The 17,861-nt window shown below is 33.0% G+C and overlaps 1 protein-coding gene across 2 annotated transcripts; it reads right to left on the reverse strand.

Moving 5' to 3' along the window:
• Positions 1 to 1,560: 1,560 nt before the first annotated feature.
• On the reverse strand, positions 1,561 to 15,950 carry LOC106710300 (proclotting enzyme). Of its 2 annotated transcripts, XM_045682156.1 has the most exons (7): positions 15,601 to 15,950; positions 4,452 to 4,514; positions 3,360 to 4,361; positions 2,988 to 3,180; positions 2,565 to 2,725; positions 2,009 to 2,265; positions 1,561 to 1,805 (listed from the first exon to the last, which is right to left on the reverse strand). In XM_045682156.1, the coding sequence occupies exons 1-7, from the start codon at positions 15,641 to 15,643 to the stop codon at positions 1,650 to 1,652; spliced, it is 1,875 nt and encodes a 624-aa protein (XP_045538112.1). In that variant the 5' UTR covers positions 15,644 to 15,950; the 3' UTR covers positions 1,561 to 1,649. The 2 variants fall into 2 exon arrangements, with proteins under 2 accessions (XP_045538112.1, XP_045538113.1); XM_045682157.1 differs by lacking the exon at positions 15,601 to 15,950 and having other exon boundaries at positions 4,448 to 4,520.
• Between the last annotated feature and the right edge of the window lie 1,911 nt (positions 15,951 to 17,861).

A 17,861-nucleotide genomic window follows, 5' to 3' on the forward strand; every position in this document is an offset into this window, starting at 1 on the left:
ATGTCTTGAGTGACTCCAAAAAAAGAATTTCCCGATATTTTTTTCCCGCGTACCGCTTCAACAAAGCGCGGCATCTCTTCAGTCTTAGGTCCATTAGACGAGCATTCAAACGATGTCCTATTTTTCTTCGATATGCACGAAGCCCTAAGTCTTCATAAAAAGCTACAAAAAACATACCAATATTATAGTCATATAATTTTAAATTACTCTGTATATCATTACAGTGAACACTACATGTAAAACTACTAAATATTAAACTATTTTGATTGTAATTTCTAAGAAACAAAATTTACATGGGACAAATTAAAAAGCATACTCTTTAAAATCAACGGGATAAGAAAGTATCAAATATTTAAAAACACAGCATATACCAGAATTAAAAACTCCTTTTGAAATCTGTTGAAAATAGTATAAAAAATGTGAATTGTTTATATACATTATACATACTATAATTTATTTCCCCTAAATTCAGGGTAATTTTTACAACAAGATGGTGGTATTATTTTTACGGGTAATAACCAACCAATTTGAAAAGAAGTTTAATATGACCGCTTGTTTCCCAGATCTACAGTATATTATTTGACACAAATGACATCTGCGTTTGGGCGCATAATGTTCGAAAAATACTATTTTATTTTAGCTGATTTTACCCGTATTTTAACATATTAGTTATTACAAAGACTGTAAAGAACAACTAGTTTGTATTTTCTTCCTTATTTTGTATGAATACATGTGAATAAGTGCGTAGTTTCAGTACTTACGAGTGAAAGGTTATGTTTTTCTCTTTTCGCTCACTACGGCTTTTACAACCGACGATACAGCAGTATACCATGTTTTATAAACTTTACCTTACTAAAACTGTAATATCAAAATATTTTTGCACAATTACAGCCACTAAGTACTCACAATTATCGAAAAATAGCACGAATGTCAAACTTTGTTAGGGACAACCTAGGTTGTTTGTAGGGGACAACCTTTGTTCCAAACAAACCCCAAACCCTGGTACGCAGAAAGGGACGGAAGATAGTTATCCCTGTCTTTGTCACGTCACAGGAATTGTGTATAACTGTATCTCTCTCACTCACGGTATTATTATTACCGTGTCATAGACTTGTCTGTAGCAGTATACGTAATGATAACGGTTTAACATAGGGATTTTTAAATTATTGTATCCATTATCATAGATTTATACCAATACTTACATCCGGAGAACAAAAGACAGACAAAAAATGCTTCCGAAGCAATAAAGTGAGATTTTACAAAGAAATAAAAGACAAAGTAATGCTTAAGTTATATTTACATAATTAGATAAAACAAGATTAAGCTATTTAATTTATATAAATAAAAACGTAGGTAAATAGTTTTCCGACCTTTAATGGATTAGTATATTAAAAGAAGCTATAACAACGGATTTATTTTCAAATATCATTTACGCTTCATTAGTAAAAAAAATGAAAAACAAATTCTTTCCGGTATATTTTATCAATAAAAGAGCATTTTTGGTAACAATTAGTTATTTTACAATATTTAATGGCTATTTAATGCTATACTAAGTGGATAGTAAAGCTCCATACAAACATAATATTATTAATTTATATCAGACTAAAATGACACACTAGCGCCCTCACTAAAGGCATGAAAGACGAGCTTCAAGTTATATTCTGCTGCAACCAGGACAGGTAACGCGTGACCCTGGTATAGACTCCAGGATAACCGGGTTCTCCACACTTGTTGCCGAACGATACGACACCTATCTGCGTCCAGCGACCGTTTGCTTGCAACATCAGTGGACCTCCGGAGTCACCCTGAAACATAAAAAATAAAATATCGTTATATCGGTTCTTGGTAAGTACTTTATGATTTCCTACACTTCATGAAGTCATCGATAAATCTGGACGAAGAATATCTTTTATGCCTGTGTTTTTCTTCTTTAGGTAGTAGTTTATAAAAAATAAAAGCACAAGTTTATAACTCTTGTGCGCTACAACTGTGTGGAGGTATAGCTAACCTGACAAGCATCCACTCCACCTCTAGTATAGCCCGCACAGAGGAAGGTGTCCGTGATAGGTTGGAAGTATGCGCGGTCACAGTCCTCATTGCGCCAGACGGGCATGCGGGCCTCCAGCTGTCGCGAGCTCTCGGCGCCGCCGTAGCGCGTGGTGCCCCATCCAACCACGGTGGCCATGGCGCCGTCGAACTGCTGTCGTGCCACCTCGCCTCGTGGCAGGCAGATCGGTATCACGTATTTAGATTTTTGAACGTTCTCTGAAAATATTGAAATTTTATTGTTAAATTGATATAATCGGTGTAAGATTTAAGTTTAGATTCACAGACGGGACCGTCTGTGAATTTATTTCTCGGAATTACAAAGAAACTAATACCTAACCCTTATATAAATGTGATGACACACGTATGTAGTGTTGTCCGTCTTTTCCTATACACAAATGTCTAATCTTGTTCCTTATTAAAATACCAAACAATACTAGACATAAAACTACAAATAAGGACCTTTAAGATATTAACTTTCAATATGATTTCTCCTTTGTTACTCTTATTCCACTTACCTGATAGTACTAATATCGCGATATCATTATAGAAGCCGACCCTAGAGAACTGCTCGTGGGCCCTCACAGCGGTGACGCGCAGGGTAACAGGGCGCGAGGGCTCGTCATCCCGCCCTAGATCCACGTCGCCCAGTCGCACGCTGAATTGCCGTGCGGGGAACCTGGTAATAGCTTATCATGCTGGTAATGTTTAAGATACTCGCTGGAAGAAATGGGTTTCTTAACAGTAAAAATCGCGTATTTTTCAAATACGTACGACATTTTTCTACAGCAATGGAAGAATCGAGCACAGATTTACAAAAAAACAAATGGTCCTACAAGACGTATATTTAAGTTTAGTTAGATTCTTCTTGCGTTAAAGCTCTATATCTACTTCTGTTACCCACAACTATAAGAAGACAATAAGTTGGTCAGTGTACGCACGGTCGCTGCTTGGAGTCCCTGGTGCAATGCGCGGCGGTGAGGACGTGTCGCCTATCGACGAGCGTGCCCCCGCACCAGAACTCGCGCCGTTTGTTGCCGTGCAGGTAAATGGCGGCCATCCACGGCCACGCGCCGGATTTCGCCTCCGTCCCACCTACGATACGACCGCCTTCGTCTTCTCGCTGACCACACTCTGAAAGAATGTTGAGTAATTTTTTATAAAAACTAATTAACTGAGTAATTGACTTGTGTGTCCCTTTTCATATTAAGGTCTTTTCTGTGACTGAAGGTGTTATGCTTCAAATAATTATCTAAGTGTATGTACCAAGAAAAACTTACGAACTTACGATGATACTGTAAGTAAGTGCTTACCACTAGCGTCGACAATATTCGAGTAGTTGGCGATGGAGGGCGGCAGTTCAGTGTAGAAGCTGGTGGTGGAGACCGGACGCGGCGTCGTTACCGGCGCCACTGTTGTGGTAGATGGCCGCGTTGTAGTCGGCGGTTTGGGTTTCTTAGTAGTAAGTACTAAGACAGCAGAAGGCCTCTTGGTAGTCGTAGGCTTCGTAACAGGCTTTTGACTTGATACTGGTAACAGATACGTCGGTTTTGAAGTCGTTGCTACAACTGGTTTTTCTACAGCCGTAATTGATGGGATAACTGCATCTCTTGGACAGCAAACACCAGGCACGAATAGATCTTTAAAGCAGAGCGATTCTCGTAGGTTTATCAAATTCAATAGCAATTGTGGACAGTTGCTTAGATCCTCGCAAACTCCTGCTTCTCCTTCAGGTGTTGTACAGTATTTCGCATCATTTTCCTGACTCACGTCACCAGTAGCTATTTTAGTTATTGGTGCATCAGGTAGAACTTTTGGTAACGCTTTTTTGACTATCGGTGCGATTTTGTCTGTGACATTTCTACCTAGTACGTTTTTACTTAATGTGTAGAGAGCTTGAGGTAGCTGTTGTAGATTGGGATTGGATTCGTTTCTTTCATTTTCGTTCACAATGTCGACTAGGTAATGTCCAACAGTATTGATAGCTCCTAGGGTTTCTGATATCCTACTAAACGCGGAATCTGAAAGTAATCTTCCATCATTTGGTATCCCATCTCTGGTCTCTGAATGGATTAGATCTACTGACGATCTTGTGTCATAGTGGGGGTATGTTTGTTGTATTTGATTTGGATTTTGATTGTATTGCTGATTGTTATTGTAATAAGTTAACTCTTGATTGTATTGCGATGGTCCGTAATATTGTCTCTGCATGGAATCAGGTGATCTTTTCCTTGGCATTGAGTTTTGATACCAATACGGATTTCTTGGTAGTACTTGCATTGTTGGAGATTCAGCCATTCTCTGTACGAAGGAGACTGGAAATAAAAATTATATTAAAATTTTATATTCTTCTCTCTATGCTGTAATAGATAGAACTGATAGAAAAGCTATTGATGCGTACCTACCCGGGTGGTGAACTGACTGATGCTGGCATGATATAAGTAATGGTAGCAATATATTGGTCACACCTGAAAAGAAAGAAAATTAAAATGATTTTTTGTACGACTGAAATTGTACTATAAAAAAATATTGTCTTATTGCTTATACAAATAAAATAAAAGCAAAATGTTTTTTTTAATTACAAAAAAAAGTATGAGGCAAAAACTTTTTTAACTCAAAGCTTTCGTTTATCGAAAAACAGCAATAAATTAACGTTTGGCCACTTTTTATCACGCGCTAAATAATGCTGGTGACCTAATTAAAGACTTGAGATGATAATGATAAGCGGGAAAGGACCGACGCAAGCAGGTTTTATCGGACATCTACTTTTTCATTTGCTCACAGACTGGGTCAAAAGATTAACGGATGTGTAGTCTGTGACAGTTAAAAAAAATTAGTATATTCAATTAATTTGTTGTGATCTTTGCTTTATTGTGTTAGTATATTGAACGTGAAGTAAATATACTTTTTTGTTTTGTTTTGTTGTCTAAAAGTTTTATTGTTATTAAAAACTATTGCAATTCACATTTCAACTAAAGCAGTGTTTCCCAACGCTTACGCCCCACCTGGGGAACATTTGGATTTGGAGGGGGGCAATTCGGAGATTTAAAAACTTAAGGTTACATCCTTACAATGATAGCCAGTGCTAAAAAGTACATAAAAACGTTTTAGAGACAAAAATCCGTTGCATTTAAACTATTTATATGTGTTTTCGTGTTTACAAAAATTATATGAAGTTGATCTAGTCAGCCAAAAGTAGTATTTAATTATTTCTCTAACATTGTAAATTTAGGTCTCGAGAGAAATTTATTTCTAAACAAAATTTATGAGGGGGCAATAGTCATGTTCATCCTGAAAAATGGGATATGGATCCAAAAAGGTTGGGAAACACTGAACTAAAGGCATAGACTGTTTGTATCTTGGTTCCCAGATTTTATTCCCAAACTTCGTCTTCTTGAAATTATTATATAGCCTACTTCTACTTATAATTATATATTAAATTAAATAGCCTATGTTACCAAGGAGTCATGTAGCAATCTAATGATGAAAGAAATTTTAAGATCGATTCAGTAGTTATTGAGTTTATACGTTACAAACTTATAAATCTTTTCTAATATGTGCTTATTAGAGTCGGTGGTAATTTGCTTTGTAATCAGCTTTGAGTTTAAGAGTGAAATCAAATGCGTACAAATTAGAGAGTGAGGATCGTGCAAGTCGTGGGAACTCTTTTGTTCTATACGAAGCGAGGAATTGTGCGTGACCGTTAACCGAAAAAAAGAAATAAATTCGATTAAAAACATGTTACGACTAAACGAATTACATCATGAATTTGGATAGTATGAAAATATGAAAAAGTATAGATAACAGCTTACAATTTTTTTTAGTATATAATTTTATTTAAATTTAAAAAAAAAATGTGCAGTGTTGTCACTCCACTTAATAAAAACGTATCATTTGTGGTTTGTGCATTTAAAAGCTTGTAAAATGTCAATACATTTTTCTTCTTTATGGTTTTAGTTGTTAATTTTTTACCAGTACCAAAGTTCCGTAAATCATTGTTAATTTTTTGTCACTTGTTCCACAAGGTGTCCGTACACCTTTTTAAGATTGAGGTGTTGCTAGCGTGAAAATAAACACGATATTCGCAAATTGTACCCGCAAGAACAGTTAACAAGTGAGTCGGTAAGGACAGGCAAATGCAGGTCATGTAATTAATGAATTTCTTTTATCCGTTACGTTAATACGAGTCTTATTACGTGTGGTTAAACAACTGGGACTCTTGTTACAGGTAACCACTATTCGCTTTACATATATTTTACTAAAAAAAATACCTGTTTTATTGTGTCATGTTAAAAAAAGTAAAATTCGTTTGGCGCTAAAACGCGACTGTTTGCCTCAAAACATCAAAAACGTACATTTCTCTTTGTGTAAAATGAAAAAAAAAACAGAAACATCATATTATCTTTATTAGGTTAGTGTCAGGTTAGTGAATCATATGTTTTTTGAAATAGTCTTTTGAATTAAATCGGCAATTCATGTGAAAGTTGTCGTTTCGCGCGCTTTGTTGCGTAATGGCGGTCGATTCTTTTATTTCCTTTTTCTGTCATTTGAACTCGCTCGCGCGCCAATTTCTAAGACCGTCAGCTACAAAAAGCAACCGCGATTTAGTTCAATTAAAATGAATGAGGTTTAATGGAATGAAAGTTCCAGACAGATTAAATAACAATTTTCGTAAATATTACTTGAAATAGAGACAAAAAAATTTTTTTATGGCCAGCAACTTGAACTGAATTTCTTCTTAATGACAAATCAAATGCTAATTTTTAATTTGAGGATTTTAACTTCAGGAGTATAATAGTAATTAATTTTAAATTAATAATAATTTTCAAGAAAGTTGAAAAGAAGAACATATCGTTCATATCTCAAAGTGATAGCATCTGTCACGCATGCTTTTATGTCGTTACCTTGAGACTATTTTGTAATCGTTTTAAAAAGCAGTCGGGGAAATCCACAACATTGTAAGTGGGACATGAACACTCATACCTTACTGGGACCCTAATTAGTAATCATTTAACCTTCTTACTCCCTATCAAAGTATGCTATGATGTAAAATGTAGTAAAGTTCTTGGTATCTCTATTTAAACTTATATTTAGGAAGTTTCTTTCTTTTTTCAAACTGCGTTTAAAGAAAAATAGACAAGTCAATGTCGATGTATTGTCTGTATTTAATACTCGAATATTCCAAAAGTTATATGTAAAATGGACAATACGATACAAAAAAGGTTTTATGTAGCTGCGTTGTTTATGGTATTGTTTAAAAATGGTAACATCGAACGTGGGAAGATCAGATTAAAGATGGTCTTAATAACGTTTTCACTTGGAAAAATCATGCGATATTTGTAATGCTGTTTTTAAAATAAATTATTTATATTAGATATTTAATTTTAATGTTTTAAATGATTCAAATTCAAAAAAAAAATATTTCGAGAAATAAAACTGCCAACTTAAAAACATCCTGTTTAGTTAACATGATATATGTTTTGTCAATAATTTCGTGGTGTGAAATTTACACATTTTGTACATACATACCTTATATTATATACTCATTTTATTTACTGTTGTAGTATTGATCTTAATTTAAAAAACATTATTACTCAGAATCTTATATAACAAACTAGAGAATGTTATAACAATTTTATATTTCCAATGAATAATTTCTCAATGGCCTAACATTCGCACTCAATGACCGCCAAGCTTAGGCTAGCTACACACTATTGTTTATAATAAAATAAATAAAACTGTTAAACAAAAGTAGAGTGATTTTTAAAAGACATTCAATAGGAACCTAGCTGTAATCCTATCTAGGAGACAGTAGTAAACTAAAATCAGCAATATTATAGTAATCTTACTAATACTAAATCTTACTAGTCTTTTGTTTCATTATTTGATTGTTTATGCACCGATACATTATACAAGTTGTGTTTATCTGTAAGTGAAATTACATGTTACCTGAAACCTGTTGTAATAGTGTCTAAAGGTGATGTATGAACACATGTACTTTTGTTGATAAACCAAATAAATAAATAAAAAAATAAAAATAAAAATATTATAAACGCGAATGTTTAGATGGATGGATGTCTGTTTGAAGATATCTCCGTAACCTCTCTACAGATCTTGATGAAATTTGGCACAGATATAGAACATAGTCTGGAAAAACACATATGCTACTTATTAAGTTCTTTTTCATGCCGCGCGGACAGAGTCGTGGGCGTCAGCTAGTATGACATAAAACTTAAAATACGTCCTTGGTAGTACATTGGTAAAAAAATGTGTGCTTAATCCAAATTTTAAGGAACGTATGTTGTTCGTCTTTTTTATTTGCTTTCGAGGCACACCTTTAAATTGTTGAAGTAGTCTTTCCCTATAAGAAACAACTTTAAACTGTTTTTAGAACTTTAAGTTCTTATTAGGCTAAGCAAGATCACGTCGTTTAAACTTTAACTTCGCAAGCGTCATGTTTAATTTATGATCATTTTATTAAAAAAAAACTAGTTAAGTTGAAAAGAAAATCTTTATTAAAGATGTTTTTACTTGTAGCCTTAGTATCAATTTCCACTGCCGAAACAACTGTACAAGAACATATTTTAACCCTTCTCCTTTGAAAATAGAATAAAAGTGACAACTAATGGTTATGTCATTCCACGCGGACAGTGTGAATCATAATAAGCACCACAGATTATTAAAGTGCTTATAAAATAAAAAATAATATTAATATAATAAACTGTTTGCTGGCAGCCTAACAACAGATGTGCGAGAGTGAAAGCAATGACATCATGTCGGCGCACAACTATGCGCACGCGCAACTCATTACAGCCGCGGAAGATTTTGACGCAGAAAGTTTTTCTACGCTAATTTATCCAGAGCTTGCATGAAGGCCAATGTCTATTATTTTGGACATAATATCTAGAAACTTCTTTCTTATTAGCTATCGCTCGCAATTCACCCCAAATTCAAACCCATTCAGCCGTTCTAGAGTTACGTTGTAATACGGAAACTTTTTTATATAAAAACTTTCGCATTTCTTATCACCTTGGTTTTATCTCCTATTGCTATGAACCGTTATAACTTGAGTATATTTTTCATGTCTCTTGGAGTACCCACGAGGAACGATAAAGCCATTGATTTTTTATATACGCAAACTCTTGATATAAAAATCATTCTTTATGAAGGTTCGATAAATATATGAGATAAGTAAAAGCAAAATTCCGTGATGTTTTGAGGCTAAAAAGAAATGACTTTGTTACGGTCAACGCTTGGATGGAGACAGATTAAAAAGATTATAAATAATCATTTGATATACTTTTTTTTTTATGTTAAAAATAAAAAAAACATAAGCTAAATAATATCTATACAAATATAATAAAGGGGAGATATTTGTTTATTTGTATTAAATAGGTTCCGAAACTACTGAACCGATTTGAAATTTTTTTTCAATGTTGGGAAAGTACACTAACCCCGGTTAACATCCTTAGAATGGAAGTATTTACTATTCTGTTTTTTTATTCCACACGGATAATGTCTCGGGCAACTGCTAGTCATTTAAATGTTTATAAAAGTGTTCTTTTGGCTTTTATTCTACATAGGCTGGATATAGTAGCCTATACACAAAATATATGTAACCCTTAACCCAATAGTTTAGAAAAAGCTTTTTGCTAAGCTTTTCGCGATGTTGACATGTTCTATATCGGTTAACATACATTTTAGCAAAGCAATTTACTAAAAGTAAGTCAAACTATACGACTACTGGAACAATAGTAGTACATTTCTCAATAGACATGGCTCTACGTCTTTGCCCGGATGATATTAAAAGGAAAGTAGTCTATGCACTATTCTTTATTCAGATTTGTCCAGTTATTGTGGAGTAACAATTTTTTTTTTTTATATCAAAAGGTGGCAAATGAGCAAACGGCCACCTGAATTCGTTGAAATGGCGAGGCGACCGTTGCCCATAGACATCTTCAAATGCAGATGCATTGCTTTAAATATCCAAACTTTGGCTTATATATAATATTAGTAGCACTTTAATAGGTATAATTTTAATTATTAAAAAAAATCCTGCTAAAGTATTTTTGGCACTGAGGTAAGATGGCAGATATTGATGTGGTTCAAAATGTATAAAACAATATAAATAGAGAGTGCGCAAAAAATATGAATTATAATAGAAAGTGTCCCGAGCAGTCTGACTTGTTTAAATTCAAGGTCGGAAAGATTATATTATCTACGTATCTCAGTGTTTGATTTTACATAAATTTAGCTGTGGAATTGAATAGGTATTTAATTTAAATCCCTCTGATCTCTACATGCTCTACATAAAGGAGTTAAACAAAGGACCTATAACGAATATTTGCGACACGCGCCTTCGTAACTTCTGCGACATAATATATCGAAATTTGTATGAGTTTGTATTTGTATGACCAATATTCGTGCTAGGTCCTCAGATATAGCCATATTTTTTTTGTGATTTTTACATTAGCAGTTAGGTTGGTCATCATGAGTAATACAATCCAGATGTAGCCGAATTCTAGCACCAGATAGCGGTTAGTCTTACATAATGTCACAAAAACCGTTAACAATAGTAAATGCAGAATCGTCTTATTGTCAGTACGTCAAAATAAAATATTCTAGGTCACGTTATGCCTTCCCGTGCAACCCGGACGCGGATTGTGTAACATTATGTTGCAATACTGTGTCCGTGTATCGTACCGAGTCATAACATTGAGTAAGAGTGATGGCTCATTTGTCCTGGGGATATTCCACTTAGGCTTTCACTGCCGTTACGCTTGTACAAAAATATAGTGATGTTCCCTTGGACATCATCAGCCGATGATTTAGGCTAGGTCTAAGGAGTTACCATTCGAAATAGTACATAAAAAGCTTACATTTTTCTGTTAAATACACCAATATAGGTTTAAATTTAAAAATAATTAGTATAGTTCAAATTAAGCGAATGCCGACTTAAAACAGTTATGGAAACAACTGGGAAGTTGTTATTGCATAATTGCAACATTTAGTTTGATTGCCTGGGAAGTTTGCTTTTCAAAATGGCGGACTATTTCTGTCGATCTCAACTCGACAGCTGCACGGTTTGAGTTATTGTAACAACGTTGGCGCTTTTTGAAACTTGCGTAATTACGAAAACGTTGATTTTGTGAGAGTTAGTTGCATAATTGAAATGCATTTTGGCGGGAACTTATTTTAAGGTTAATAACTTTTTGATTGGTTTATTTTAGTTTAACGACTAATTTATAATTAATATTATGCTCATTCATTAAAAAAAAAACTGTCAACATTATTTTCATCTCTTGGAATATCGAAAAATATGTTTACAATTCAGCCTCTATTTGATTACAAAGGGTCAATATCGTGAGAGCTGTGTAGTTTGGTATTTGTTCATTTAACAAAAGAGGTCACAACGACCAGCGCGACTCATCCGTGACGCTCGGGTGACCCTCGAACACTGCTTTCTCTCTGCCTTTGTGGTGTATTTAAGTGGAACTAGTCGACCATAGACATATACCATCGTCAATACCTTATTAACAGCGATAAATGACATTCGCGGTAATACTTAGCTGTTAAAGGAAAGCAAACGCACCTTATTTATTTTACAGTTGCACGAAAAAGACGTGAGATGTCTCTGTCTACCCCACTGGATTACGAGCGTGAATTGTGTCGTTGTTTTTACAGTATATCCTATCAACATTTAAAAGCCCAGTCGTTACTTTCTCAATAAAAATAAAGTGTAAAATTCAATTGTAATAAAATTATTTGTGGTCAGATAAAAATTCTGAAATGTTAAATGTAAAACATTATATGTCTTAACTATATTACCGATGCGAAGTTTGCAACGTACAGCTAGGAATATAAATGCAGCGCATGTTCACTAACTTCGTTATCCTCCGCCGGGGAACATAATAGAATCATGAACGCATCCATATCTGAAAAGGTTGCCTCTATGAAGCTGGCATTTCGATGGAATATTGAAAATTGATTTAAAAGGCATGTCTATGATTTATCATATACTATACTCTCTAACTATGTAGCTTAATTCAATCTCTGTTCATTGGTAATAGTAGAATAAAGAAACAATTAGGATCATTGGAGCTGACAATTTAAATATAACGTCACAATCATAATTTTCGAGTGCCGAAACACGAACAATATGTTTTTAAACAAGTTTATCAAAATAAAAAGGTTCAAAATCAGGTAAAAAAAGAAGAAAAGGAGAACTAAGTACAAAAGCAGTCTATCTTACTAATATTATAAATACGAAAGTTTAGATGGATAAATATTTAACATATATATGTTTGTTAGAAGGTATCTCCGGAACGGCTCAACAGATCTTTATGAAATTTGGCACAGATATCGAATTTTTTTTTATTACGCGCGGACGGAGTCACGTGACAGATAATATAATGTAATTTATGTAAATTCTTAATATTTTCCTGTCTAACTGGGTCATTGTTTTATAAATACTAATTTTATTTAAGTTATGTTTTTCGAACATATTGTACATTTTAATGTTAGAATTCAAATGTGATCCATGTTTATATGTAATTAACTTTCCAATAGTTTCGCGCATGCGCTTATGATTTCATCGACAATATCTGGTCACTAACAATTCACTTATTATTATTAATTACACTGTAAAGCAACAGTACAGAGTGCAAATGTAAAGAAGAACGTACGAACATTCGCATGTCTTAAACATGATAATGTTATCTGTTGAAATTTGTATTAAAAAAAACATTTTTCGGCATTTATTCTGTGGGTTCTTCATGTACGGGATGTATTTTTTTGGTGATTTTTCTGTGGTCACAGTCTTCAGATATTATAAGTGCGACTTAAGTAAGAGTAGAATTTTTTGAGTGCATGCTTTAGCCATTTATGGCATGATTTTAATTCTTTAAATGAAACAATGCATTACATACAGAGTGTTCAAATATATGAATCATACATCATGTTCCATAATTCCGTACATTTGTGTGTACGTATTTCAATAGTGCGGTGTGAGATTGCGTTATATACGTCCTATTAACATCTAAACCTAAGCCGCAGATTCGATTTCCGTTGCGTTTCCCCACAGATTGGATACTATGATGTTTGTCCCAGTTTTGTTTGGTCCAAGGATATAATTACACTTCCTTGAAATATGACTCGGAAATAATGTTTTTTTAAACATAGTTAAATGGAAATTTTATATCTATTGTATTATTTAGATAAGCGTAGATTAACGTATGTTTTTTAATCTATTAAAAATTTTCGAAACATATTTGCGTATATTGAATCTATTTCTGTAAGTTTGTCTGTTGATTTAAAATGTAGAGTTTTACATAATGTTTGTTATTTAAAAAATTTAACATTTTTAACTTAATTCGACGCCATAATTTAGAATATAACAATTGTTTGGAATTTAAATTATTTACATGACTTTTCAAATAGATAAATATTATTGATGGAATTTTGCCATGCGGGTTATAAAAGGGGTCATATTTTAACATAAATATTGGTTTGTACAATGCCGTAGTTTTTTCACTTGACTGTATTTAATATTCAATTTTATTAAAAAGAAATCCATAGAAGTTATTAACCTAAAAATACTACATGAGTATAATGTTTAAACTATAAGCTCACTTATTTGCGCGCGAAAGTATATTTTTAATCTGTACATGAAGGCGGGAAATTTTACATCACTCAAGATTTAAAAAGTTGTAAGCAAATTAAAAACAAATAAATCAAAAGCTTTTGAAACGCTCTCCAAGAGTCGATTTATATTTTTTGCACCGCTATTTGTCTAATTAAATACAATTGAAGAAAACTGGGCGTCACTTTCACTCGCTTCTGTTTTATTTAGAAAGAAAATTGACTTCCCGGTAAATAGTGATGTACCGTTTAAATTAAAGTTAAAAAAACGACAAAAAAGTAAAAAAAGTAACTGATGATTTTTTCATTGTAATCTCTTAAGGCAATTCACTGCGGAAATCTATATTTTAAAAATTGTATGAAAATTATTGCACTTTTTTACGTTATTTAGTGACAGTGTTCTGGTGTCAATAAATAATATAAATAGTACAATAGTTCTCATTCAACCATTATCCACTTTTCGAATTGTCGCTAGCTAAACTTTGTTCCTAATCTAAGTCAAACAAGTTAACTTTCTAGTAAAATATTGTATCACTGGGTTTCAGTAAATATTAGTGTGTCATATTGCAATCTTTGAAACAGCGTTAAAATTAGAAAACTGTTTATTTTTAGGTTGAAATTTTGAAAAAAAAAGAATAAAGAGTAAAAATAGAACAACATATATCAATAATGTATTTACTAATTGAATATTAAAAATTTGATTGAAAAAAATTAGATAAAAAATACTCTCGATGATTGGTATCGATATCAACCTACATGTTTGCACATCACTAGGGCAAGGTTAACGAATCAATCAGGCATGGCGTGTTAAGGCGTGATATAGACCATTGTCTTCAGACATCTCGGCTTAAAGTAGTTTAAACAAATTGCTGTATAGAATAGAAAGGACTATGGAAAAAAGTAACTTAATAGTTACTTAACTATAACATATTTAGGTTTATAAATAATTTTGTAATGACAACAATGTATGCAAAATTAAAACTGTGAGCTTTTGGCGCGAAAAGTTTTTTTATTATTTAGGGACCACAGTATCATAAACATTCTGCCACAATGACAATCGATTTCAAATATATTTTTGGTGGTATGTAAAAATATAAAAAGTGTAAAAAACATCGATGCATTTTTTCTCACGTCTTTGTCGTCCGGTTATTGACCTGGTACAAGATTGGAGGTTAATGTTCACGAAACCCTATAATTATGGACCATTTTCAACACTTACGGATACAATGGTAGGTATTTAAATCCATAAAAAACTTCAGCAAGTCAGGAGTTCTTTGGCCCTTAGTTCTGATGTAGTAAATAAAATAATTATATTATTATTAGTACGATCATTAATAAACATTGGCGTGATATAAAAATAGTGACATAGTTCATTTTATTAGGCACTAGCTGTCACCCGAAACTCCGTCCGCGCAGAATTAAAAAAAAAAACATAATAGCCTATGTCTTCTTACAGACTATGTTCTACATCTGTGCCAAATTTCATCAAGATACTTTCAGCCGTTCCGGAGATACTTTCAAACAAACATCCATCCATCCATATAAACATTCGCATTTATAATATTAGTAAGATTAATGAATCTGGAAAACAGTCTCGGAATTTATCAAAACAGATACATTTTCCCTGTTGCAAATGTTATTAATCAATTCGAATCCTTCCTTCCCACAAGTGCAAAAGTGTTTTGCATATATTTCCTAGCCTAGAATGTTAGAAGACGTTAAAGTAATTAAAACGATTATAAATCTATCTTGGTAAGCCTCAATTGCATAAAACAAGCATCCTTATTTATATTTAATTTCGATCATATCTATTTCCATATATATAATTATGATTAAAACCCACCGAATATTAAATAATAATTATTAATACGTTTCGTTTATTTTATAATTATGTAACCCAGATTATTAACTCACCGAAAACGGTAAGGCACTTCCCAAAGCGAACGATATCCGCCATAATAGATCAGTTCTAATGTAACGCTTGCGTCACAACACTTTCACTGCGAGTACAATAACATGGTAACACTTATGAAACGATCTGAAGACGGCCCACTGCACTAAGTTCAACGCACGGTTCGAAAATATAAAAAAAATGTGGAATGAAAAAAAGTAGTCTGAGAGTGGTTTTCGGACGAATTGCCGAAAAGCCGCTAGCGAAAAAAATAAAAAAGTTAAAACGTCAAATTGAGTTTTAGGAGGGAAATTTTTGAAGAACGCGTCGCGCGCGCTTACTTTCTTGGCGCGCAGTGAGACATTTGACGTTTTGCCTCGTGCTTTTACTTTCCTGTGCCAGTGGGGAGCGTCAGAGTGACGCGGATCTGTCTCTGATCATTGTCTGATGCAAGGGTTAGAAGAAAGTCGCTTTATTGCGTATCGCCAACCTTAAATGTCAACTCGTTATCCGTGTGGGCTCAAAAACAGCAAACGAAGTATACGAGCGTTTCTGCTGCCAATTAAATTGTTGTAAAGCTGTGATAGATCACAGGGGAAAGTGGCTTATCTTATATCATCTATTCAACTTTAATCTTTGTCCCAAAATCTGCATAATCAGGTTTTGTTTATTAAAATAAATACAAAATACGTAGCATTCATCATAACCAAAAAAAGGGGTGAGGGTTAAGTTTAGAAGACTGTAATCGCTGGAAAATCGCTCAAAATAACACAAACAAAACCAGTAGATAATCTTATAGTGTTTTACATCTTACTAATATTATAAATGCGAATGTTTAGATGGATGGATAGATGGTTGTTTGAAGGTATCTCCGGAACGACTCAACGGATTTTGATTTAAAAAAAATTGATTACGCGCGGACAGAGTCGGCGGTGACAGCTAGTAAAATATACATTTATGTACTTATATACTTTTTTAGTAAAATTCAATATGCAAGTAAATTCGTTGTTGTATAACAATTTGTGAAAATAAATAAATTAATCAATTTATAGCGCAGTAGTGTTGTACTAGAATTTATAAATTAATAGCGTCTAGACAAAATGTAGACAAATTACAATAACATGAACATTCATTTGGTACGAGTAAGTGGAGAACCAGAGATTGAAAAAAAGTATAATTATGGTTAAAGTACTAATAGAAAATGTTTCATTTGTGAGATTGATTTTAACACGTCTTATTAACAATAAAAAAGTAATGTTTATAAGTCGCATATTATTAAAAATATCATTTATTTTTACTCTTATCCTACAAAACAATTTATATGCCATTTTAAAAATGTGTCCTTTCAATACAGCTTGCTCTCTTTCGAGATAATATTAAATTACAAAATAATTTAAACATTATAGGACATTGAACTTTTGAGGTTATATCGAGCGGGAAAAATGAAATGTAATTTGGGCAAAGGCATCACGCGGATGCGGCTTTAAAACCGGCCGCATTGCACAACGCGTTAACCAAACTGTTGCAACACTGCCTTGGGAGAGGTTCAGGAAAACAACGATAATTATGACTGGATTATGTTACTTCATTTGACATAATAATATTATTCTTACGGATACGGATAAATCTTTGAATATAGTTTGAGTATTTTCTATATATTTAATAGTATGCGAGTTTTTTTGTATACTTATTACATAACTTTCGGTTTATAGGAATAAATTTCTTAATACAATTTCCCAGAATTATCTTTTTCGGTAATATGTAATGCATGTATAATACAATAGGTATACCTTTCATCATGTATTCTGCGGTCTGGGATATCCTTCATCTCATAATTCGCATAATACTATATTAATAAAGTTTAATATTACAAAACGTAAATACAGTTTGTATGTTTGTGTATTTTTATATGGAGGAAGACTGTTAACGAGCAAATAGTTAACATTATATTGACTACTTTTTAATATTTAAAAGTATAGACAATAAATACTAACATTATTTAAAACGCTGTTTTATTTCATTTATTTTACAAAAGAAAAATATCGAACAATAACAAACACAAATAAAATTAAATAAAGTCAATCTTTTTAGTTTAAAATATTATTTTTTTGATAACCTCAAGAATACCTTGGAGATAATCTTAGTATGAAAGAGTATTTGAAATTCACCGCGTATGTTTACAGGCGCACGTGCCTGACGCGTCAATAGCGCAATATGGCGTTCCCGCTATTCAATAAATTTTCTGTAGGCGCTATTTATATTTTATTCTTAACCTTGGTCAATA

The sequence above is a fragment of the Papilio machaon genome, chromosome 18 (assembly GCF_912999745.1).
Source record: "Papilio machaon chromosome 18, ilPapMach1.1, whole genome shotgun sequence".
Taxonomy (NCBI): Eukaryota; Metazoa; Arthropoda; class Insecta; order Lepidoptera; family Papilionidae; genus Papilio; species Papilio machaon.

Excerpts from the sequence above, each read along its gene's own strand:
- LOC106710300 (XM_045682156.1), bottom strand. The coding sequence starts at position 15,643 with ATGGCGGATATCGTTCGCTTTGGGAAGTGCCTTACCGTTTTCG. Across the intron at positions 4,362-4,451 it reads TCAGTCAGTTCACCACCCGG|TCTCCTTCGTACAGAGAATG; the intron begins GTAGGTACGCAT and ends TTTTATTTCCAG. Across the intron at positions 2,726-2,987 it reads AGGGACTCCAAGCAGCGACC|GTTCCCCGCACGGCAATTCA; the intron begins GTGCGTACACTG and ends AGCTATTACCAG.